Source organism: Conger conger, chromosome 11 (genome assembly GCF_963514075.1).
Source record: "Conger conger chromosome 11, fConCon1.1, whole genome shotgun sequence".
Taxonomy (NCBI): Eukaryota; Metazoa; Chordata; class Actinopteri; order Anguilliformes; family Congridae; genus Conger; species Conger conger.
Window position 1 is genome coordinate 16,850,287 of NC_083770.1, and position 25,767 is coordinate 16,876,053.

General features: G+C 44.5%; 1 protein-coding gene across 5 annotated transcripts in view; it reads right to left on the reverse strand.

Moving 5' to 3' along the window:
- LOC133140260 (single-stranded DNA-binding protein 2-like) overlaps window positions 1-25,549 on the reverse strand; it is a 103,973-nt gene extending 78,424 nt beyond the window's left edge. For 2 of the 5 annotated variants that reach the window (XM_061260030.1, XM_061260029.1), the window contains exon 1: window positions 25,250-25,549. In XM_061260030.1, coding sequence (XP_061116014.1) covers window positions 25,250-25,305 — 56 coding nt within the window. In that variant the 5' untranslated portion in view covers window positions 25,306-25,549. The remainder of the gene's footprint in view (window positions 1-25,249) is intronic. The other 3 variants (XM_061260033.1, XM_061260032.1, XM_061260034.1) reach the window with 3 other exon arrangements.
- Between the last annotated feature and the right edge of the window lie 218 nt (window positions 25,550-25,767).

The following is a 25,767-nucleotide window of genomic DNA, read 5'->3' on the forward strand; positions in this document are numbered from 1 at the left end:
TTAAGTATACAGTCTGCTTGACAAGTGAAAATCTCTTACCCCACTGGCAAATCCTTAAATGAGTCTCACGTAATTTGCAATATTTTTGTCTTTTTTCAGCAAAAACGTAATAGAAACAGCATTAAAATAGAAGACATATACAGCACGTCTAAATATAAAATACTAAAATACTTGTTGAGATATTCTTAGTTTTTTTCCAGCGGTCGAGAAGGGACACAAAATACTTGAAAAACGTCTTAAGACTTCAACATGCTCATCACACAATTCCGAATGAAGCTCAAAGCCTTGTCACCATGCGCTACATCTACAGAGGTTGTTCTTACAGTACATAAACATTTTAATTCCATGCTTGAACAAAAACAACAATTCTTTGTAAGGGCTGTTTTGTACCCATCCATGGTTTTGTACCCATCCACCCATACTCTGACAAGTGACAAGACAAAATGGCCTCACATCACATTGCATCATCGAAGACGGTCAAGATGTTTTTCGGTCCTCACAAACACAGTGTGTTTTCACATGGTAGTGCTCTTGTGTGTACCTTCAGCTACAAGCATTATTATTATTATTATTACCGAGTAAGTGAATGACATTTGTGTAAAGCTCTACTACCAGTGTTGACAGTCATAATCTTTTACACATATTAAGAGTGAGTACTACCGCAGTACACACACATCTGCTGAAACCTCGCTATTGTGTTTGTAGCAGAGGTAGTGACACACTGGCAAAGAACTGCAGACTAAACACTGTAATTATGATATGCCAATTTTCCCTGTAGGCTGTCTGGATGACTAAAAACTATGCTGCTCATAACAAACTTATCATCACCATAAAACATTTTTTTGACAGTATTATTTATATTCTGTGGTTTTTCTGGTATCCTGGATGATTCCTTGGGATACGTAGCAGTGTTCCTCCGAGTTATGTTGCAAGACTGTGGTTATGTTATGGTGTGTGTGCTTGTGTGTGTGTGTGTGTGTGTGTGCATGTGTGTGAATATTTACATTCAGTTGAGGAATGGAACTCATATTGAACTCATATGAAAGGGTGCACTTTGACACATACGATATGTTTTCATCAGACAGTCTATCACTATGTATACGGAAGTATTATGCCACCTATTTCAGGAGGTGTCTCTTGCAGTGTAATGTAACTGTGTCTCAATTATGGAGTTCCTACTGCAACAAGCCCAAAGCGAGTGTGTGTGTGTGGGTGCTTGCGAGTGAGTCTACAGAGTTAGCATCACTGTGAAGCTTCCACTGCTATTCTGTAACTGTGCCTCCATTTCATAAAAACAGCTCCTACTGTAACATGCCCAAAGCGGCTGTTGGTGTATGAGCGTGTGTGTGTGTGTGTGTGTGTGAGAGAGAGAGAGAGAGAGAGAGAGAGAGAGAGAGAGAGAGAGAGAGTATAACAGGCCCAAAGTGGGTATTTCTGTATGTGCGTGTGTGTGTGTGAGAGAGAGAGAGTGTAACAGGCCCAAAGTGGGTGTTTATGTATGTGCGTGTGTGTGTGTGCGTGTGTGAGAGAGAGAGAGAGAGAGAGAGAGTGTAACAGGCCCAAAGTGGGTGTTTATGTATGTGCATGTGTGTGTGTGTGTGTGTGAGAGAGAGAGAGAGTGTAACAGGCCCAAAGTGGGTGTTTGTGTATGTGCGTGTGTGTGTGTGAGAGAGAGAGAGAGAGTGTAACAGGCCCAAAGTGGGTGTTTGTGTATGTGCGTGTGTGTGTGTGTGTGTGTGAGAGAGAGAGAGAGAATGTAACAGGCCAAAAGCGGGTGTTTATGTATGTGCGTGTGTGTGTGTGTGAGAGAGAGAGAGAGAGAGAGAGTATAACAGGGCCCAAAGCGAGTGACAAGCATAAAGGGGCTTGTTATCACCCGTCGCTGTGCTGTCAGCAAAACAATTCCCCTCAGTGTCCCCCTCTCATCCACTCCAGCCATCTGAGACGCACAGTGGTCACGGCTAACCCGTCGCAAGGGCAGACAGCGCGCTGCACAAACACCAGCTCTGGCACCCTGCCACTGCCCGCTGGCTGCACACCCGTAACAACAGGTCACAGTTTAATCAGCAATCCCATAAAGAAATAAATATGAGTATATTATTGTACAGACATACATCTATCTGTCCATTACTGAACCCGCTTATTTCTGGTCAGGGTCACGGGAGGTGCTCGAGCCTATCCCAGCATGCAGTGGGCGAGAGGCAGAAATACACCCTGGACAGGCCACCAATCCATCAGTCAGCACACAGTATATATAATTTACAGTTTGATTAAGGGACTATGTGATATTGCGCCTCAAACGTCATGGATTATTAGGCAAAGGCTGGCTCCTGGTATTTAGAGCCCATAAGGATGGGTTCTATTCCACAGTGACTAAACCAGATCTGTGACGCAGGGTGTCAATGCGTGAATGAGTGGAGATTTACTCTGCTACTCACATTCAAATACATGTAAAAGTGCTTGTTGACCTGAAAATCAGCAATCCCCATCATCGAAAGACTTACCAAAACACATTTTAATTCTTAGCAGGCTGGTAATAAAAGGGCACTCAAACACGAAGAAAAACAAACCTGGAACTGTGTGACGCTGAAAAAATCGTTCAGCAATACATGTAAACCACTGTGCAATATAAGATCAAACGTCATATCTTTTTCACATTTGTTCTGGCAATATAAATATGTTAGCAAAGGGAGCCTGAGATAATGTGCTGAATTTGTACAATGCGATCAGACAGAAAAAATGAAAACAAACACACTGAATGCTTCATTAGCCACGTGCTGAGCAGGGATTATTTAGCGAATGCTACCTCATCACTTCAACCTGATTTGTGAAGCTCCTAATGCAGACCACGCTTGTTATCTCACAGACCTGATATAAAACAACTCTGAGACACAGAGAGAGAGAGAGAGAGAGAGAGAGAGAGAGAGAGAGAGAGAGAGAGAGAGAGAGAGAATGCGTAGGGGGAGAAGGATGAGAGAGAGAGGAGGGAATACAAATGATTGATAAAAGAAGGTGCAGACAATCCAGAAGTATAAGATTAGGACGGGGATAAAAGGAATTGTTAGGTAGCTGGTGGGTAGACCAGCCTCTTTGAGGAACTCTCCAAACCCTATTTCTGCTCCGATGCCAGGTGTAGCAAGACCTTTGATGACTAGGACAATGGTTCCCAACTTCAATTGGGAACACCTGATTCTACTATGTAACAGTTGAGCAAGATCTCTAGCTGTAGAATGAGGTGTGCTTTGTTAAATTGGAGTGAAAACCTACAGGACGGTAGATTTCCAGGAACAGGGTTGGGCAGCCCTGCTCTAGCTGTTGAATGAGGTGTGCCTTGTTGGGTTGGAGTGAAAACCTACAGGATGGTAGATCCCCAGGGACTGGGTTGGGAACCACTGGACTAAGATTTGGGGAAAAGGTGCACATAACCAAGTAGTGCTTCATACCCTGTTGCCCAGCGAATACACACATCAAAGAAATGAATGACCAGGTGTGCATGTCCTTCAACACACCCACTGGACACAAAGGACTGGATTCAACCAATTTATATTCCTAACTTCTTGATTAAATGCAAGCTTTATTTTTTCATCTTCAGGACTGAGAGTGAGCGAAAGTTCAGCATTACCAAAACTGACTAGCCAAACTGTACGTGCCTGTGTATGCAAAAATATAAAAAGACTAAGATTAATCTCAACCTTATTTTGGTTATCAACAATTATTCTAGTCTTACATTTAGACTTAAAGTTTTATTTTGTTTTTTGCTAAATAAAACAGAAATACTGCCAATGAGCTGAGACAGTTTGACTTATTTCACAATTTGCCAGTGAGGTAAGAACATTTCACTTGTCAAGCAAACAGTAACTCAAAACAAGCTAATATTTTATACTTATGACAAAAGTTCTTAAGACTGAATACAAGACTAAACCACAGACATACGGTATGCTTTTTTCCAGTGTAACACTGAATGAGTTCAGATTGGAGAGTCTGATAGCAGCCCTCGGACACATGCAGCTCAACAATACTCACTCTTTCAGGACTGAACTAAGTGTGTCCCAGCAGGGATGAAGGGGACTAACTAACTAACTTGAGGACAGAGCAGATGCTTTCAGCTGCAAAGACGTGAAAAGTTCACAAGCTCTCCTCCAGAAGAGAGGAATGTCCCAGGTGAAACACAGAGGGGGATCTGTCTGTAGCCAGTCAAGCGGGCAAAACAGGTCACCTGGCCTCCGAACAGGTGGAGCGGACTTATCTAACAGGTAAAGCAGTGTTTAAAAATGACCCGTCTTATTTAGCTCCATCAGTGTGTGTTCAGGTTTTACTGCGATATGAGGCCGCTCAACAGAGACCTTTCAGTTCGTACCCTTTCTCACTCACACCCTCCTCTTCGTCGCCCGAAGACCCTCAGGTAAATTTTGTGTTAACTGCCAATTTCTTCTCTCCTCGTTTTTTAAAAATAGGATAGTGGACATATAAGAGGAAGGCAGTATGTATTCTAACACTGCAAAAATGGCAGTCATAAGCATCTTAGTCTTGAAATGGGAATAAAGTTTTTTTGTTCTCTGGAGTATAAAATATTGAATTGTTTTAAGTTTATGCTTGACAAGTGAAATTGCCTAACCCCATTGGGAAAACCTTGAAGGGAATACAACTAGCAAAAGACAAGTAGAAGATTTGATGTGTGAATATAAGGCTAATATCTTGTTAAGATTAACGTGTTTTGTTATACTATATATATTTGCAGTAAACAGACTTTCTTTGACGTGGGTCGTTCCATGGTTCTTCAGCAGGGTACCCTTCTCTCTAGCCCTTGGTAGGGGGGTGGGGCGGGTTAGCGGCAGTGGGCCAACACGCCAACTCAGCACTCGAAAAAAAACGACAAGGAGCCGCAAGGAAGGGAGAGGAGAGGGCAGAAGGGAAGAGAAGAGAAGACCAGACAAAAGAGGAGGAGAAAGGGAGGAAGGAAGGAAATGCGGAAATGCAGCTCCCCCCCCCCCCCCATCCCAGACAGGGGGAAAGAAACACATCGCCACAGTCAAAACATGCAGCGGGAGGCTGTCACATGACTAAATTGGGGGGGAGTTCAGAACCAGAAAGCTGCACAACCTACTTCTGTCAGCATCGGCAGTAAAACACTGAGGAGGCGAGTGGGTGGGGTGGGGTGGAGCCCACCACCCCTGCGGATCTCAGTAAACATGAGTAAAACGCAGCCTCTTCTCCCCCACCCCACCCTCAGTCTCAGCCCCATGACGAACGGCGGGGCAGTTTTACGGCTGGAGTACGTGTGTCATCCTGCCACAGCTCTGACGCATAAGAAATTATGTCACACTGTCGATGAGGGCGAGGGTTTCATGCAAACCTCAGCTCTTAGCTTGTGACTGACAGACAATCAGGGAATGGACAGTTCAATTTTATTTGTATGCCATTTTTTTACAGAAGACCATCACAAAGACAGAGGAATAGAAAGGCAAAAACGAAAAAAGGGGCAAAGACTAGGCCTGAACCACCAGACACCAAGCATGTGAAAAAAACCTCCCCAGTGGGGAGAAGAACCCTCAAACCATGAACGATAGACAACCAGGTCAGAGACCGCAGCTGAAAGAGATCCAGGGAATGGACCACGGTTGACAGAGGATTGAACCAGGACATCGGTGATCAGCATGAAGTAGACACATCACGCAGATCAGAGGAGATCAGGCATCCACCATGTCAAAGGGATTTCCCTTTTTCTGAACCAGGAACCCCCATCCAAGCACAAAGGCATCCAGGGGCCCCCATCATCAGTTATTTTTTTTATAAACTTTATTTCGTACAATTAACATAAAAAACAAAACAGAAAATAAAGAACAAAATAACAATGATAATAAGTCCGAAATGGAATAGGAAGAAGCAAAGCTTATCCAGTCCTATCCCAATCTTAACACTTAATAGAAAAGGTTAGAAATTTTAAATATCCATCCATCCATCCATTATCTGAACCCGCTTATCCTGAACAGGGCCGCAGGGGGGCTGGAGCCCATCCCAGCATACATTGGGCGAAAGGCAGGAACACACCCTGGACAGGTCGCCAGTCCATCGCAGGGCACACACACCATTCACTCACACACTCATACCTACGGGCAATTTAGACTCTCCAATCAGCCTAACCTGCATGTCTTTGGACTGTGGGAGGAAACCGGAGTACCCGGAGGAAACCCACGCAGACACGGGGAGAACATGCAAACTCCGCACAGAGAGGCCCCAGCCGACGGGGATTCGAACCCAGGACCTCCTTGCTGTGAGGCGGCAGTGCTACCCACTGCGCCATCCGTGCCGCCAATTTTAAATATATTTTGGAATATTTTCCCAAACCTATGTATAATCATTGCATACCAAGCATGGCAAGGGCCCACGTATACTATCTTCAAGGACCCTCAGGGGTACAAAGGCCCCCTGTTCAAAACCCATGGACTAGGACAATGAGGATGGACCACAGGACTCCTAATGGACAATGCTTTTAAAAACGGAAACAACAAATAAGAAACAATAATGTTCAGAGAGCGTGGTGGTACATATCCAGGTGAGGCCAAACTCTCTGTGCGAGCCATCTTCAGTCGTCAAGCAAGTTCAACTCACACAGGAAACAGGAAGAGGAAAAACCGGCGGGCATAAAAATGTTCTGACGTTCCTTCTTAAAATCTCCCAGAATGCACCCTCACCTTGCTCCGTTTCACACAGCCGTACAGAGGCCCAGGAGCAGCAGGAGAACACTCCTGGTAGGGCTTTGCTGGTAACCTGCATCTCTCAAATAAATGAGCTTAAATCACTCCCAGGGGGCCCAAACTCTTCCCGGAGCCCGGTTTTAATAGATGCAAAGGCAGGCCATAAATATCCAGCTTAGCGGAGAGAAGAAAGGGAGAATCTATCCTTACACCGCTATATAAAAACCCACAAACTACTCTGCTCGCTCGGGAACTTGTGCCAAACTTCCCGTAAGAAAAAAGCGCACAAGTCGGCGCGCTCCTAATGTCAGAATTGGCTGCAGCTTCATCCGTTGACGACTTTTTCATTAGCCCATTTTCCGCAAGTCATGCGTCTGCGCCATTTTGTTGAATTGTTCATGACCTACCTGTGCCCTCCCACATATTTCTGAAGAAGGCCCTGAAGAGAGGAAACCGCGATGAGAATGGATGTAATGGAAACGCGGAAAACAGTGGCCGCAAACCACAGCGGCAAGCACAAACACGCAGAGGAGAGCCCTTCGGCTCATCACTGCTGGCAAGGATCTCTAGAGAAATTATCTGTGGCTTTTGGCCTCTTTTAAATGTCTCTATTTCAAGTAAAACCACCGGTAGTCCTGAACTAGATAAGGTAGATTTTAGCCCTTCAAAACACTTTCTCCAAAAATTGAGGGTTCCGCCAATACAAGGCTGACTCTGGATTTGTGACCGCGGTCAAGGGTCAAGGTTTTAATTTGAGGTGAACCGTGGCTTTCGAGGAATTTTTCCCTTTTTAAAATTATTTCGTAAAAAACGCCAGCTTGCTTTACATAGCCTTGTGCTTTCAAATGGGAGAATTGAGATCTTACAAAGGTGAACACAACTTGAAGATCTTAAATTAAATCTTAAAAATTTGTTTATTTTATTTCATTTTTTAAAATGTTTTTCTGCATGAAGTCCCTTCCACTTAACATCAAATTTATGCAGAACGTGGTGGTAAACAAGGCCGGTTTTCTAATTGGAAAATATCAACACTAATAAACTACATCACATTAACCTTCCTACGCAGGTTCAAAATGAATGCAAAAGTCATGTATTTCCTGGAATAAAAATATAAAAATACTCGGTGAGGGATGTTAATACTTGGGGGGTAGAGGACTAGAGTTCATATCCTGTACTCAAGAGAAGGTGAAGTGTTCTTTGGCATACCTTTGGCGTACCTCTGTGAGCCAAATGTTTGCCTTTAATTAAGTCTAATTCCATGATCGGGGACCTGGGTGGAGTCCAACTCTGGCCAGGGTTCACACAGAAGGGCCCTGGAGAAGGGCCTGTGGTCACAGGATCCCCTACGGGGAGGGAAATAAAGGACTTTTTTGGAAGTAGCTTTACTTTATTCCCAGTACAGTAGACATTCATAGCTGCTTTTCCTCTAACTCTTTTATTTTTACTCCACAATCTTCCATCTGAGGTTTCTCTCTTTTTGCCATTTAATGTAATTATTTTCTGAGCTTGATTGCATCTAATCATGAGGTTGAAGAGCATATTCCATTTCTTTTTCAGACAAAAGGTTTATTTGTGTGTGCGTGTGTTTGTGTGCAGTTTGCGTTTCACAAGATCATAACAATCAGAATTTGCTGAAATGCTTCTGACTCACTGTCCCTGTTTGATGGCTTTATTCTCTGAGAGAACACGCTCAACTAGACGCCGAAGCTGAACAAAACACGCCACCAACGTGTTTCAAACATGCAAATCAGGGCCGGCATCGCATTTGGTTAACCAAATTAAATGTCAAGGATTAACAAATAATCTTTAGCAACAATAATTATTCTTTCAAAGGGCACCCATTCTCCCAAACCGTACACGCGGACCATCTGTCTGCAACTGACTCAGAGGAGGAAGGTAAGCTTCGCGGCCAACCTGAGTTTCAGCCTTTTGTTCGGGAGAAATCAACACTGACAATCAAGTTCCCATGGACTGAAACTTGTTATTTTTCCTATATTAACCTGACCAAATGGAAAGAGCTCTCGGTCCAACATTTGACTGCCTAATACAAACAGCTTTCACTTTCCTAGATCCGGAGAGTGAATTAAAATAAGTCTGATATTAAAACAAACAGGCAGCAGGTGAACACTGAATGGATACTGAGAGCAGACCATCGGGCAGCCCTGCTCACGCCGAAGGCCACGCAACAACACTCCTGTTTGGGACAACAGCAACAGGAAATGCCATCAGCCTATCAAACGGAGAGAGGAGGAGGAAGAGGTGGAGCAACAGCTACGACAAAAAGAATAAAAATAATAATAATACAATACTAAGGGGAATTGGCAGCAGCAAAAGCCCACTGAATCTCTGTCATAAGAAAAAGGAATGTGTTTATTGCCGATGTCAGGCCGGTTCTATGTGCGGAAACAAACAAACAAACAAATAAATATGTTGTTGCTGCTTTACTTAGACAGTCACATGCCTTGTCCTGGGAATTCAGTTTGGAACAGAATATAGACATCCGCCCGCTCGGTTTCCTTACTGCGGTTTGTAATCTGACAGATCTTTTGGCACTCCTTCATCACGGTGATTTCTACTGTAAACCTCGACCGCCATTTACATGCATGCATTACCGTTTAGAAACGCACAAAGAATCAGGAACACGCAATCGACAACTAAATACCACAACCGTATGATAATGATCACAATAGTTGCCACAAGTACCATCCATCTACTTATCTAGTGGGACCCATCTTATCAGATCTTCAACTGAGCAAAATGTGTTTGTTTTAAAATGGCAGAAGGCAGATGAAGTTGATTATTTAGATGAAGCTAAGTTTGTAGAACATATAGCCTATTAACACATTATATAGGCCTAGTGTCTGTATTGTAGAAAAGTGGACATAAGCAATAACAAATGTTCACTGCGGTTTTCAGAGATGAACAAGGTAAGAGGTTCAAATAAAAATTCACAGCAATGAGCGCAACAGACCAAAGTGAACGAAACACCATTGGAGATGCCATCCTATGACCAACCGCACATTCTTTTATTAATTCTTTCCCACTTTGATTTATTTATGCATACACTATATATATGCTAGTATTTCTATCACTGTTCTTCACAAAATTCTTGAGTTTTTTTTTTTTTTTTGGCTATTGCTGAACTGTGGTTGAGAAGAAAAGATCTTAAAATAAAATGTAACACTGGAATTGAATCACAGGATAAAGTTAAACATATTCAATATACATTTTTTAGATAAATAGCTTTTCAGAGAGGTCTTGTAAATACTAATAAGTAGACGAGCGCTAAACAGCACGGCGCCTTGTTTATGTGCCATAAACATGCCATAAACGTGCTCATGGGGTGACACATTACAGTTGAGGCAGTCATTTCAACAAGAGGCCAGCATTACAGGATGAAGAGTTTTGATGTTCCCCTGCCAGGATGACAGTACATGCAGTGCCACTGCCAGCTTGTAGCAGCTGAGACTTTGTAATTTTACCTCAGACAAACAAACCCTCTGATATAGAACACAGGCTAAACAAGGAGCAACGCAAATGAGAAAAATGATTCCACCTCTGATAGCGTAGGCTTTCAGCCCTTTTCAGCAGTATACTACACCTTGACCTTATTATTATTGGAATTTTTGGCAGACGCTCTTATCCAGAGCGACGTACAGTTGATTAGACTAAGCAGGAGACAATCCTCCCCTGGAGCAATGCAGGGTTAAGGGCCTTGCTCAAGGGCCCAATGGCTGTGCGGATCTTATTGCGACTACACCGGGATTAGAACCACCGACCTTGCGTGTCCCAGTCATTTACCTTAACCACTATGCTACAGGCTGCCCAGTGCATACATTAACAACTAATGTGCTCTCACCGGGAGTGTAATATCACTATTCATCCTGACACAAACACATCGCAACAGGAATGGTGATTTGGTGTAAATGGCAATACAATTCATAATATGGACATAAAGTACTATAGGACTGTTCATTAGAAAGTTTATAGGGCAATTATGAATTAGGCACTACCTATTGTCTTTATGCAGTCCTTGTCCATACGCTACAAAAAAAAAGTCAACCTTAACTTATATTTTATTATATTTAGATGTGAAATCTTCTTTGAATTACTACGAAGATTGCTAATGAGGTGAGAGAGTTTGATTTATTTCAAGATTTGCCAACTCGACAAACAAAAAGTTTAACTTAAAACAAGGTCATATTTTCTACTCGATAGCAAAAAAATAATAGTACAACTTTTTTATAAAAGTCTCTTCACGAAACTAAAACCATCAACTTATATGCCTGCATAGGGAATGAAAACTTATATGAAAGAGGACATGAGTCATCAGAAGGAGACAGGAAACATATCTGTTTTACAAAAACTCCCTGACCAAGTACACGGGGTGTAGTGACAAATAAAATGGAATAAAGTCAACCGTTTGTGACACTGTGTGCAAAACAGAAGAATGCAGATAACAGTAATGGCAATGGGCAGGTGGGTTTCCAAATTTGCATTGATTACACATTACCCAATGAAATCACAGTATCCACACACCCACAATGCACGTACACAGAGCTGTACTAAAACTGAGGCGCTTCAGACAAAGCGCCCAAGCAGTCATACTGCATATCCTCTTAGTCTGTGTATGGGGTCTCCTACATCGGCCTGTCTGCTTGTCTAGACACACGCAGACACGCACACACACAGAGACACACACACACACGCTTCAGGAGATTAGCCGTCGCCTCCGGTCCTCGTCCGAGGACGCGGCTCCTCGCACGCTAACCCCAGAGCGAGGCTGGCGTGTAACGGCCCGCTCCGCTCTGCAGAACCCACCCGTCGGCGGGCCGGTCCGCGCGTGGCGTCAGCACGCCAACCCCTCACTCCCCCCCCTCAAGGTCAGGGAGGGAAGGAGCGTGCCGCGGACATTCCTCCCCCCCAACCCCAAGGTTATCATTAACTGGTTCCCCTGAAATGAGGATATGCACGCCCACGGCCTCTGAGGACTCCACAGACCCGAGCACAGAGATCTGAGGACAACTTCATGACCTTCCACAATATATATTATGCTACATTATTTAGCTGACGCTTTTATGCAAAGTGACTAACAGTTGATTAGAGAGGGGTTGATTGCTTAAGCAGCTGTGCACATCTTTTCGTGGCTACACCGGGGCTTGAACCAACCGTACCTTAAACACCAGGCTACAGGCTGTGTGCAATCTGAATGTTAGTATATTAGTACTTATACTGAGACTCAATATCTTACTATTTCTTGTACTTTGTTTGATATAGTGAAATATTGCCTATGTGGCAAGACAGTTTGACTCATTTCAAGATCTGCCAAAGGGGTGAGAAAAATTTCACTTGTCAAGCAAACAGTAACTTAAAACAAGCTAATATTTTCTACTTCAGAGGGGGGGGAGATTTGAAGTCTCATTACAAGACCGAATCGCTTGTTAAGACAGACCTTTTATGCAGTGTACGCTGCTTCCATAATAGAGTTTAGTAGTGCTGAGACTACCCCCTCAGCGGGCTTCCATCAATACTCTAACAAGCACACACTCCTCAGTCCCCAGGAGTGCTCACATAACAGGCAGATGAAACAGTGCAAATTGCCTAACTGATCGGTCAATAGATGGCTTGATCTTTATTAGTCACGTTTAAAAGAACATCGCATTCTGTCTCCCGACACCCGCATGAGTTAAATGACTGTAGATGCGTTCATACAAACAAAGATAACAAGTACAATCGCGAGCGATAAAAAAACTTACTGGCTTGGTAAGTATCATGCTGTGGTTACAGGGAATGACTGTGTCTGTGGACATTTGTAATTATTTTGGGTTTTTTCATTATTTTTTGATGAAAAACTGATTTGAACAAAATAAAGTATGAGAATGGGGAGTTTTTTTAAAGCCCTTCGGAATAATCAATATTCATAGCGGGAAGCTCACAACACATGCGTGTATACACACACGCACACACACAAACACACACGCAGACAGACACGCAGACACACACACACACTGGGCATGTGAGAAAAAGAGAGACAGAGATAGAGAGAGAGAGACAACAAGGGACAGATTGAGAGGAAGAGACTGAGTGTGTGTGTGTTGTTGTGTGGGCGCGTATGACTGTGTGCGTTTCTACACAATCAATGTTATTGATGTCTGAATAAAACAGGAGGAATGATAGGCTATGTATAGCAGCCCTCAGACGCGGCCTCACACAGGCAGGCTGGAGCGAGGGGAAGCCTGTTTCTGAGCAGGGTTCAGGGCTGGGGCCTTTGAAGGCTCCTCTTCCAACACATCGCAGCAAGCCAGCGTTAAACAGGGACTCCAGGGGTGTCCTCCCTCTGCCTGACTGAAAGAGCACACGTGTGGACTGGGAGCAGAACACCAATGCGAGAGGACCAATGAAAGTGTGGGGGTGAAAAGGACACAGCCAATGGGGAGGGTGCTGGAGGTGGGTTTGGGACAGTAGGTAGGGGGTGTTTATGGGGGGAACAGTGTGCGGTGCTAGGAGGAGAATGGTAAAGCAGTAACGTTCCCGAACAGAGGGGAACCGGGAGGAATGGAGTAGTTTTCCGGAGCCCTGTGGAAGCGTCTCCGTCACGCATGCTTAACCTTGCTCCAGCGCTGAGGCGATGCACCGTGCATATCAATGTGGGGGAAATGAGGAGAGGACAGCCCCCCCCTCCCCAGCCCTCCACTGCAGGAGAGAGAGGAGTGTCCTTACAGCACAGACTCACACACACATATACACACACTGAAAAACACACTCTCACACACATACATACATAGACTAAAACACACTCTCTCTCATACACACACACACACACACACACACATATACACACACAAAAAAAACATACTCAAACATACACTCATACATACACTAAAACATACACACTAAAACACACTCTCTCTCATACACACACACACACACACACATATATACACACACGAAAAAACACTCAAACACACACTCATACATACACTAAAACATACACACTAAAACACACTCTCTCTCATACACACACACACTCTCACACACACATATATACACACACTAAAAAACACATTCTCACACACACACACACACATACATACACACACTAAAAAACACACTCACACACACACACATACATACATACACACACTAAAGAACACTCACACACATACACAGACTAAAACATACACACTAAAAAACACACTCGCTGTCATACACACTCACACACACTCACACACACACACACACATACATACACACACTGAAAAACACACTCTCACACACATACATACATACACACACTAAAAAGCACACTCACACACACACATACATATACACTAAAAAACACACTCACACACACACACACACACACACACACACACACATACATACACTAAAACATACACACTAAAACACACTCTGTCATACACACACACACACACACACATACACACACTAAAAAACACACTCTCTCTCACACACACACATACACACACTCACACACACACACACACACACTCACACACACACACACACACACACACATGCATACATACGCACACATGTACGAATACATTCAGACAATCAAATACACACACGCACAACCTCAGATGTAGACAGCAAAATAAACACATGAGCACAAATGAATATACACACAACTACACAGATACACACACACACATGCACACACAAACACTCATACACAAACATGCACATACTGTATACAGACTCATAAACATGTACACACAAAAAACAGATAAGCATACATGCACACAACGTGTGCATTCACACATCTGGGGCCAGTTTCACAGACACCTAGTCCCAGACTAAATTACATTTTGAATTGAGATTCTCCGTAGAAAACTAATCCAGTCCAGGATGAAGCATCTGGGAAACTGGCCCTTGAACAATCAAACACTACAATGAATTTCTTTTAAAATACTTTACTCCAACAAACGTTTTCAAATGATAACAGCTAAGAACATGGCAGTCAATTTCTGAGTGTCATAGCTGCTACTGCCCAAGAGTGTGTGGATTTAAAGATTAACCTGAGCTTCACACATTCTACCTGTTCTGCAAACACCCCGAAAAAGCCTCTTAAACGCGATGTCCAGTGAACAGACAGGCACGGAAGCAAAACAGGGGTTCCTCAAAACCGGTTGTCCATTTGGCGAGCATTTGCACAGAAGCGCTGGTGTTTGGCTAACCCTCTTTCGCTACAGGAAGTGCCCCGGCTCCAGAGTTCCCGGCTATCTCATGTCTCTGCGGCCCAAGTCAGGCTTCCTCCCGCAACCAACCAACAATCTCTGGCTGCCCGCTGCCCACACTCCGAGCGCGAGGGACCGGACACGGACGTTCAGAAATGTGTTGTTTTTGACAATGGGAACGGCCCCGGGGAGGGGGGGGGAGAGGGGGGGTGGGGTTGTGGAAGGTCGGGAGCAATTTATTTTCGGGTTAGGATATCTGTCCCGTGCTTTCATCGCACCATGCGACTCACGCAAATTACACATGCAAAACCTCCCCCTGTTTTTGCATATTCGCAAACAGACCAAACATCGGTTGAACCAAGAATAGTGTGAGAAACTGCCGGAAATCTACCGTTCCAAAGGCAAAGGTTCTCAATGAGGCAGTCGGAAGTGGCAAAACACCTGATTTAACCTGACGTTATCAGATGGATATGCGACTATAACTAAACCTGTCGCTCAGCTACAGAAACCTCCTATACTCGCTGAAGGTATAAAAACGGCCGAAAAAGGCACAAAACCTTGTTGCCCCAAAGGCACATAAAATATATGGCAATACAAATACAAATATATGGCAATAAATATGAACAAACAAAGGTTTAGAGCAGTTTCAGAATATGGCAGGATATTCGATCAGCATTTAGAGTTCTCTAATCTGTTAGTGAAGATGTGTGTGAAGAACTGTGAGCACCACTAGATGTGTTAGGCACCATTGCCGGGGGTAGACAATAGCTACATAACAACTTGTAGCATCACAAAGTGCACAGTGGGAGATTTGGGAAGAACTTTTGGGGTGGGGTTAGTGGCTCTAAGGGAAGGCCTAACCTTATTGAAATAAAACACTGTCAAAACATTGCAACACACAATGAATTATTATTACCAGATTCAGAAACAGCAATAGGCCTATATGTAGGCCTATATTTAAATGAAAATATGCTGTTCAGGAATATAACATTTTATTTATAACGGTGAATTTTCAGCGCTTAAATTAGAGATTCGCTGACATGAAAAACAAAACACAGGGTTCGATTGAGCAACACAGGCCCTGCCGCCTTAGTTTCCAGACTTCTGTTCTCCTCTCTCTCTGACATAATTTATTCCTGGTCTTTGAGGACTCAGAAGGGGTTTGTTTCATTCTTTTGTGTTACACGATACCTTCCGTGCACTTTTGTCACATCTGGCGACCCCGAAAGACTTGCCGAGGCCTTCTGTTGAACCGCACGCTGCTTCTCCTGCCCTCCATCAAACGCCCTGAGACTCTGTACGACTTTCACCGTGTTTTTCTTTGGTGGTACATCCTCCTGGCAATGAAGCAGCCGCTAATTCATTCCTGAGATGGAAGTTGACTTTACGCAACCGCTCGGTACTGTATGAATGCTGGGGAGTTGCTGTTTTTGTACCTCGTATACTTGCTATTTTGGGGCTCTAGCCTGGTGTTCACCCTTTTTTCGTTTTGACGTACTGTTACTAAACCATATAGTTTCTTTGTGAAATCGAATTGAATTGAAATGCCTCCTGTTTTGAAGCTGCCACCAAGCCAAGAGTACGGCGCTTTTACACTGTGTTATTTACATGATTAGGACTTCTTTCTTATTTTTTTTACTTTAATTTAAATGAATTATAAGAAGGAAACTAAGGTTAGTGGTTTTTAAAAACCCTTATATAATCCAGAAAGAGAAACCTTCAGTAAAATGAAGAAGATGAAAACACCACAGTGACTGAATAAAGTCTGAATGCGTGTTCGTAAGTTTATTTTTTAATTTATAGCCAACTTACTGTGAGGGAAGAGTACACACTGCAGGGTGCAGCCATTTTGATGGCAGCACAGTGGTGGAAAACTACCTTGGTAATTCTCAGTCGTAGTTGGGGGGGGTTTCGTCAGATTTGCCATCGGATTCCGGATTTCAAACCCCCACCCACAAGCACTTAATTCCTCCCTCTACATGGCCCAGTCTTTGTATCTAAAGTCCACAGTGACTTTCTCAACCGCTCTAGTTTTACAAGCTGAGTACTGATGCAAGACTGATGTAAGGTGCTCCCGACTACAGGCCCACTCTCTTAGCATTACGCTCTCTTAGCGTTACATCTGTACGAGGTCCAGCCCGTTTTTCATCACTTTACTGCAATTTACTGTCGCGGTTGCGGAGGCAGCCAACGTGGTTACACTTCCCTGTCAGAGAGGATAAACCCTCCCAGCATGCATCGCTCCCCCTGCGGCTGCCACGCTGGTTCTGCGGGCGGCTGCCAGGTTGGCCGGGCCTCGCGCGGTCCTCTAACGGGGCGGAGAGGCGCCTGGGCCCGGCGCGGTTTCGGAAAGAGCAGCGGCCAGAACACGGGTGAGCGGAGTACCAGGACTGAACCCCAGTGTGTGTGTCTGTGTGTGTATGTCACTGTGTTTGCATATGTGTGTGTGTGTGTGCCTGCCACTGTGTTCCCCTGTGTGTGTGTGTGTGTCACTGTGTTCCCCTGTGTGTGTGTGTGTGTATATGTCACTGTGTTTGCATGTGTGTGTGTGTGTGTGTGCCTGCCACTGTGTTCCCCTGTGTGTGTATGTGAATATTTATGTCACTGTGTTCACCTGTGTGTGAATGTGTACGCGTGTATGTCTGTGTGAGCATGCATGTGTGTACGTAGTGCCTGTGACTGTGTTTGCCTGCGTGTGTGTCATTGAGTCTGTGTGTGTGTGTGTGTGTGTGTGTGTGTGTGCGTGTGTCACTGAGTTCACCAGTGTGGGGGTGTGTGTCTGTGTGTCTGTGCATGTAATTCTCAGCTTGAGCATTCATGTGCATATCGACGCCTGTATGACTGCATGTATGTGCGTCTGTGTGCGCGTGTAGGCCGGCAGCCTGACGTGCTGTCCAAGGGGCTGACTAGCACACCCAGCTGTTTAACAGCACAATATCCGGCACACATTCCACTCAGCCTGAGGGCCGCACGGCGTCCATTTCATCTTCCAGGGGGCACATTCTGCAGATCCCAGCTCCTAACCACCGCCTCTGGGCTCCGGGAGAGGACGGGAAACCACTCCCGAAAATAATGAACTGGAACTCCTCCGCAGCCCCTCAAAATTAAACATTTTTCTGGACCCTGGTCGGCCTGCGCCACGTTCCTAACGCAGAGTGAGGTGTCCAACAGTCTGCCTGTCCAAATGTCCTGTAGGTGTCACACCTGGGTCAAATATATAATTGTACTGGATTTGAATACATTTCTAAGCTTTATTGTGCTTGTCTGGTGAAAAGGGACCTATGAAGCGCTCTCAAAAACTGCAAACCCCACTTTCTGGTCCTCTTGGTTGGATCAATTGCAACACACAAGATCAATCGATGAATCGAGTCAGATAAGTATTTGAATCGAAAACAATTACGTATCTGTCCCAGGTCTGGTTAGTGTCTATCAATCACAGTGAAGGCATCAGAGATGATGAGACAGCAGCACATCAAGGATGTGACTGCTTGAAAGGTCAGGCAAAGTGTCCCAGCCTTATGTAATGAAACTGTTAACCGTTAACTTTAAACAATGTTAATCTCCACAACAGCAATGGGTTACATAAACCATTTACTCAGCTGTAATTGTTGCCAAGTGACATCCTGCAGCTTTCTGATTGGCCCAGAGGTCCACAGCTGTGTGAAGCTGGCCGTTGCAAGATTCCACGTGTTGGTGCGATTGGGTGGCCGCGGTCAACGCCCGTTTTTACAACCAACTGGCACGACAGACCGGGTTGTCCATTAGTTCATCTGCTTTCGTTTACTAACCCCGAGATTTAAAAACGGACTTCGCCAGGAGGAAACTCTGCACCCATGAGAAATAAAAAATCAAAACAATATTGACTGAAACCGATAACTAGCTTCTAATAACAATTATTGGTTATTTAGCTGACACTTTTATCCAAAGCGACACTCAGTTGATTAGACTAAGCAGGGGACAATGCCCCCAGGATCAATGCAGTGCCTTGCTCAAGGGCCCAACAGCTGCACTGATCTTATCGTGGCCACACCGGGTCCTGAACCACAAACCTCCACAGCCGTGTACCTCAGCCACCAGGCGACAGGTTGTCCGCGTTGCTCGAAGAAACCTCGACTGACGGTTTGAGTGAGATCAGAGCAGCGCGGAGCTGAGAGCCCACGCGTTTGAATCCGCGCTCGTTGTGCGCGCGTTTCATCTTCCGTGTTCAAAAGAAGCCTGCTCTCGCTCGAGCCCAGCCGCCTGAACGGCACCGCGCACCGCCGCCGGAACCCAGCCAGGTGAGCGAGCCTCCACACGGGACACGCAAGCCAAACCCACTTTCAAATGAACGCAAACTTCTCTTTATTCTTATTTTTTATTACCGTGAGGGACGCCTCCATGCCATGGAAACGACACAAGAAATGGGAACTTGCACGAGGTCGTCTTACCCTGAAACCGACCGAGGTTCAAATATTCAAATATTTTCTGCCCTTATATTGATCTTGCCTGGTGCGTTTCATTTCAGCCCGCATGGAGGAGCAGATGGGCGGGGTTTACACTTTTGGGATCATTGAATATGTTACAATACACCAGACAAGCTTAGTCAAACGCAGAAACATATTTGAATCCAAAAGGAATATTATTTGAACATTGATCAGGACACCAGCGAAAAAGAAAAAAAAAAGCAAGTCCAGGCCCCTTTGCCCTCTCTCTCTCTCTCTCTCTCTCTCTCTCTCTCTCTCTCTTTCTCTCTCGCTCTCTCTCACTCTTTCCCTCTCTCTCTCTCCCTCTCACTCTCTCTTTTGCTTTCCCTGTCTCTCTCTCTCCCTCTCACTCTCTCTTTCGCTTTCCCTCTCTCTCTCCCCCTCTCTCAGTCTATTTCACCATTCTCAAACTTTGACAGAGACATTTTCCTGATACACACAGTGGGCCCTTTAAGAGGGGGAAAACAAGAACAAAACTTGTTTGCCCCCCCCCCCCTCCCCCGCCCCGACCCATCCATTTCCGACTCCAGATATGCAACTTATTAGATTTCATTTGTGTGCAGACCAGCAGGCACGCGGCACCATCATTTCCCTGCTTATCTGGCTGCTGCACACTCTCATCTGCAGTGTTCCTCTGCAAGTGCACAACTTTATTACGAGGATATTGCTTGTTTTATAATGTTACATTTGCTCAGTAGATACCCTCATCTAGGGTAATGTCCAATGTTTTCAGTTTTACATCGTAAATACACAGAGGGAAGGAGACAGTAAAATGTGCAGGCTTAAATCATCTTTTGATAAGGGTGCATTTCGCTCAGATAGAATACACTTGATCCATCTCGTATCAACTCATATAAACTCTGCTAGAGTAAAACTAACACTGCAAGTGCAAGTTTTACTGTGCATTGAAATAGCAGCTGTTTGTTCTAGATCTCTTGATGTCATGCACCCGATAATGGAGCGAGCATAGCCTGTCAGTCAACTTTAGATTTCCGTAACAAAACCAGTCATATCCGATAGGACCTCAAACTTTCAGCGCATCTCTTATTGTTCAGGGGACCCACGGTTGTCAGGTATTGCCACCCAGTCTGAACCATAGTGAGGTTCTACTGAGATAAAAACCTGATTTGTTATCAGGAATCAGTGATTGAGGACCATTTACAGCTTCACTGTTATTAATCCAAATTCTACTGTCCAGCACAAAACTCACTTGGGCCAGCTATCTAAAAGATGTTCAGTCGCTTGCAAAATGTACAAGCTATTTTAAATAAACCCATGTCTTTAGTTACAGTACCAATCACCCACTAATGATTCTGAAGTGGCAGGTGAAACCTTCCGCGGTTGTTTCTTCTTCCACAAAAAAGTCAAACTCGTTTCCATTCGCCAGCCCTGCCCGTGAATCCTTGCCAACAAATTCAACTTCTGTGACATTATCAAGAGGATATTCGCAGATTCGGAGGAGATTCAGCATCTCCCCTGGTGATTGAAAAAGCATCGCGGTGCGCCGGTACCCTTTCTTCAACCTTTAAATGATTTTGTCATCCGTCACAGATCTCCCTTCAAAAGGAATTCCCGGGGGGCTAGAACGCTCGGTTCAACTTGATGAAAAACAGAGCGGGGAAAGAAAACAAAACGCATTGACTCTCATCCGTTTAAGACAGTTGCTTTCTTGTTTCTTCTCACCCCTCCTCACGGTGACATGTCAGCGCGTCGTTTAGTTCCGGCGCTTTCTCGTTGTTGTTCGTTTGGTTGGAGGCTTCGAGGTGACCCGCAGCGGGAGTCATCTCTCCCTGGGCGCGTTCGCCTGGCGAAACCCAGCAGAGACGGAGCGGTGTCGACCGCGAACGCGTGAGGCTCAGGCACCAAGTCACCACTGGGGGGTAAACACCTGCCCACGTAACCTACATACCCAGGCAATGCGAATGTGGTTTCTATGGTATAGAGTGCTTAGGCAGGTAGTCTCAAAAACCGAACTCTTAACAAGAGTTTTTGTGGTGATAAGATTTAAGATCTTTTTTTTCTCACATAGAAAATATGACATTAAATTTGGAATGCAAGGTTAAGGGCCTTGCTCAAGGGCCCAACGGCTGTGCGGATCTTAATAGTGGCTACACCGGGCTTGTGGGTCCCAGGCATGTACCTTACCCACTACGCTACAGGCCGCCCCGTTTTAGCTTGTTTTAAGTCACCGTTCACTTGCCAACTGAAATGGTCTTATCACATTGTCAAATCTTGAAATGAGTCAGAAACTTTCTGCCCTCGTTTACAATATTTTTGTCTTATTTAGCAAAAAAAGTCAAGGAAATAATCAAGATTTTAACTCCCAGTATACTATAAGTGTGAAAGTACTTGTTGAGATAACACACCGCAAGAACCAAATGAGTCAAAGTGGCTCTCCAGTCTCTGGGACCGGAAGTGTACCTGCAGGGTGAGCAGCAGGAAGATAAATAAATGATGAGACTGACAGACGCATGGGCGATGCGCTGTGGAAGGTATTCAAGCAAAACCCACTCCGCGGCCGAATGTAAATTCTCAAGCCGATCCCGGGAGTTGGGAGTGACACTCCACTGCCTTAAATATGTCAGCGGAAATAAGCTCACTCGGCAGTTTGGCGTAATTCTTTAATGCGCGATCATGTTTCCACGGCGCTAAACCTCTCCGTCGCATGCCAACGACTTCCATTTTAAAGCAGGACAGAACGTTCAAACAAAAATCATGGAGCATATCAGTTTTGACATTATTTCTGTAAACATCTTCAAACATGAATTTTAAATGTTTCCTTATATTACAGAGTATAAAAGCAGAGGAAAAAAACGAAAAAACATTTCATTATGGAAGTACTGCTTACATTACACACCACACAGTACTCAGGCTTGATATGCCAGATGTGTCACATAGCATGTAGCCTTCTCTGTTTACACGTCTGCCTTAGATGAACAAGGCTTTCATCCTACAGCATGTGATAATGACAAATGGCATGTAGCTCCTTTTAATCACTTCATATAGACAGTTGCGAAACTCATTTAGATTGTCAGTGGAACTTGTCGACTACATAAGCACCTGTCAATGTCATGCCTTTGGCACAAATCTTTTCTGGATGGCATAGGCAAATTAGGGTTCTGGCGGTTCAGACTAAAAACTGACTAAAAGAAGTTGTTAAAATGCACACAGAGATGACTGTTCATACCCCTGTTTGGAGATAGATTATTATCAACCACTGTTATCTAAGCAGGTGGGTTCAGCAATCTAATGTGTACCCTTTTTGCCAGGCTATGTGATTTTGCCATTTTCTAGGCATAACAATCTTTGAGATGACGGTGCGTTATCTTAAACGAGAGGAACTAGAGCCTGCAACAACCTTATGGTGTCAACACACTATACTTACAAAGACAAAGCTGAGATATCAGCAGTACACTCAGGGCACCTATGTGGAGGTGATACAAGGCTTTATACGCTTATGCAGGGGGAATGGCATGACTTCCATTTTAAAACACGATCTGCTCATTCATCTGGAAGTGTTCTGCGCTGGAGTAATGCAGGTTAAGAGCGTCCTATAATGGGATAGAAGCGATCCAAAGACGACACCGAGGTACTTTCATTCTTAACATTCCAGCTAAAACCACGTGACGCGTAAAACTTCAACCTCACAAATTCCAAAGGACTACTACGTTCACGTCGGCGTGTGGTAGCATTAGCGTCAGTTCTGGTGTCATACTGTAGTTAGAAAAGACGGTGCTGCCGGTGTGCTTTTGAAAAGTTGTTTTCAATTGAGGGCACACATTCCTGTGTTTATTTTCTTCAATCAAGTGCATATGTTTAACAAACCACAGGCAGGCCTACAGTACACAAGAACAACAGAATACAAAAACATGACAAGCTCCATAAGCAATAACAATCAACACAGCAGTGTAGAGTAACAGACTATTTTAATTCAAAACAACGAACGAAAAACAATTATTTGTTTAACGGTTATGTTATAACATTATGGTTATCAGTTAGTGAGCTTGGTTATGTATTATGTGCGCTCTTACGCATGCTATCATGACCTATCTGAGAAACTAGTTCTGTAATGTTTATTAAATTAACCAGAGCCTCCATACATGCAGTAGGCCATTGATTTAGGTCTCCTTCAAAAATGTTTCATTGTGCTCATTGTGCTATTTTCCATATGTTTCATATGTTTCATATGTTTCATATGTTTCATATGTTTCATAGCCGAGTCATTCCAATGGACACTATGTACTGGAGTCAAACTAGCTGTAACTCCACATACGTCATTATGCAAAACTCATGTCTGAGAGCAGCGGTCTGGCATCGACCTCGATTGAAATGCGCGATGATGTGTGTACTGGACAAAAAGAAAACCCACACAGATGTTCACGATTAGCGGTCTCTGGCTTTTCCGTCCACCCTTTCATTCATTAAAAAAAACAACAACAAAAAAAACAAACAAAAAAACAATCCGTCTTAAACACACAGTAGTACGGACACACATGTCAAGGTACACAGTCCAATGATAAACAACCGTTTCAGGTTATGTAGTCTACTGTCGCTGCATGGCTCTGACAGGGTTGCACAACCAGCTGGGGTCTGCAGTATGAGGCCCTTTCTCTGCGTGATTCCGAATAATTACATCTTTCTGAGACACGAAGGCAATTTGACAATGCTGTCCTTCTCATGTGTTGCCTATGCATGTCACTGTGAGCATTTCAGGCGCTTGCCTCCGTGTGGATAAGTGGGCACGGATCTGTGTTTAGCTCCGTGCGCGTGCTTATCAGTTTCTTTTTAAACAGTTCTGGTCATCACAGAAGACAACATAGGCTACTCTCATTTCTCAAAAACAAATAAATAACCATTGTAGTTGTCATCGTCGTGCACATAGGTAGGCTTCATATCCAAAACAAAACTGCTCGGATACAGTAAGTGAAACACGCATGCAACTTGATTCAAATAGCCCATACATGTACAGTAAACGACAGGATGTGATGCTCAGATAGGCTGAATGGTCGGAAATTCAGACAGGTATCCGACACTACACAACTAGAAATGGTTACGCTGATTTGATTTAAAATAACCATCACAAAAACACATACATAAGCAGACTTGAATGAACACAAACTACAACAGCCAACATTAAGAAAATGTAATGCATAATTGAATGAATAGGTTCGTGGATTTAATAAACAGTCAAGTGAAATAAGGTTTCCAGTCATGCCCTACCGAAACCGTCCATCCTTAGAGCTTGTAGCTCGCTAGCGAGGTACCAAACAAACAAGCAACATAAAACATCTCTCCAGCGAAAACCCTACGTGTTGAGATGTGAACAGTTTGATAAATGAGCACACACTGAATATCAGTCGTCCCAGTCTTGCAAGGAAAAGTTCTCGCTCACGGCGACTCGCCTCCGAGACAACGGCAGCATCAACTACCTTTCAAACGCACCTATATTGTCTATAATATTTACCATAAATGCATGCAACTTGCACGATACCACCCGAACTGATCGACGATGTGTTGCTTTGGACGCCACAATTTGGACATCTCGCTAACAATCTAGCAAACAAATGCGCTGATAAATACTGCTAAAATTCCGATTGACAACGGGATCTGAGTCTGTGGTTCGCAAGCAACAATTCTGTTTGGTTGCCTCTCCCCTCTTGCCTTTCAGGAACAATATACCTCATAAAGTTAATATAAAGCTTGCTAAGTTTCTCTTTTGCCCTGCACTGGCAACTGACAATAATAACTTTTCAAAGGCAATACAGTACTCGCGCTACTGCTGCTGTTACAGAGAGCACCTCGCCTTTCCACTGCAGCTAAGCGTCTGGCCGCCCCACCGTTGGTGCACTGCCTTCAATATAGCGATTTCCCCCCCATAAATAAAACTTACTTTTCCCTGGCTTGGCTGTCGGACGGTACGTTGTTACTCTTGCCTTTGGCGTACATGCTTGCAGAGAGCTCCGATTGTCACGCACCTGTCAACCCATCACAGCCACCCCGGGCACAACCCCGTCACCATAGCGACACAAGGAGCGTCACTTTCCATTGGGTGTCCCGCTGATAGAGAACGCCCATTCGCTGTGGTAGCCGCCAAGATTGACAGTCTGTTCGCTCCGCCCTTCCTAACAACTCCCCCACTGCAACACACCCCCACCACCTCCCTCTCCCGTCTTCGCGTTGTCTCTTTTCAGACCGCCTTGGCTGCGCTCGTTGGGAACGCGCGCCTCCTGCGATCTCTCTTCTACCGAGCACAGACACACATACACGGCTTCTCTCTCTCTTTCCCTGCCTCCCTCGCTCTCCCACTCCCCACTCTCTCTCTTGCACACACACACCCTCCCTCCCTCCCTCCCTTCGTTCGCCTTTCCTCCCCCAGCGCAAGGGGGAATTTGAAACCGTCCGAGAAGG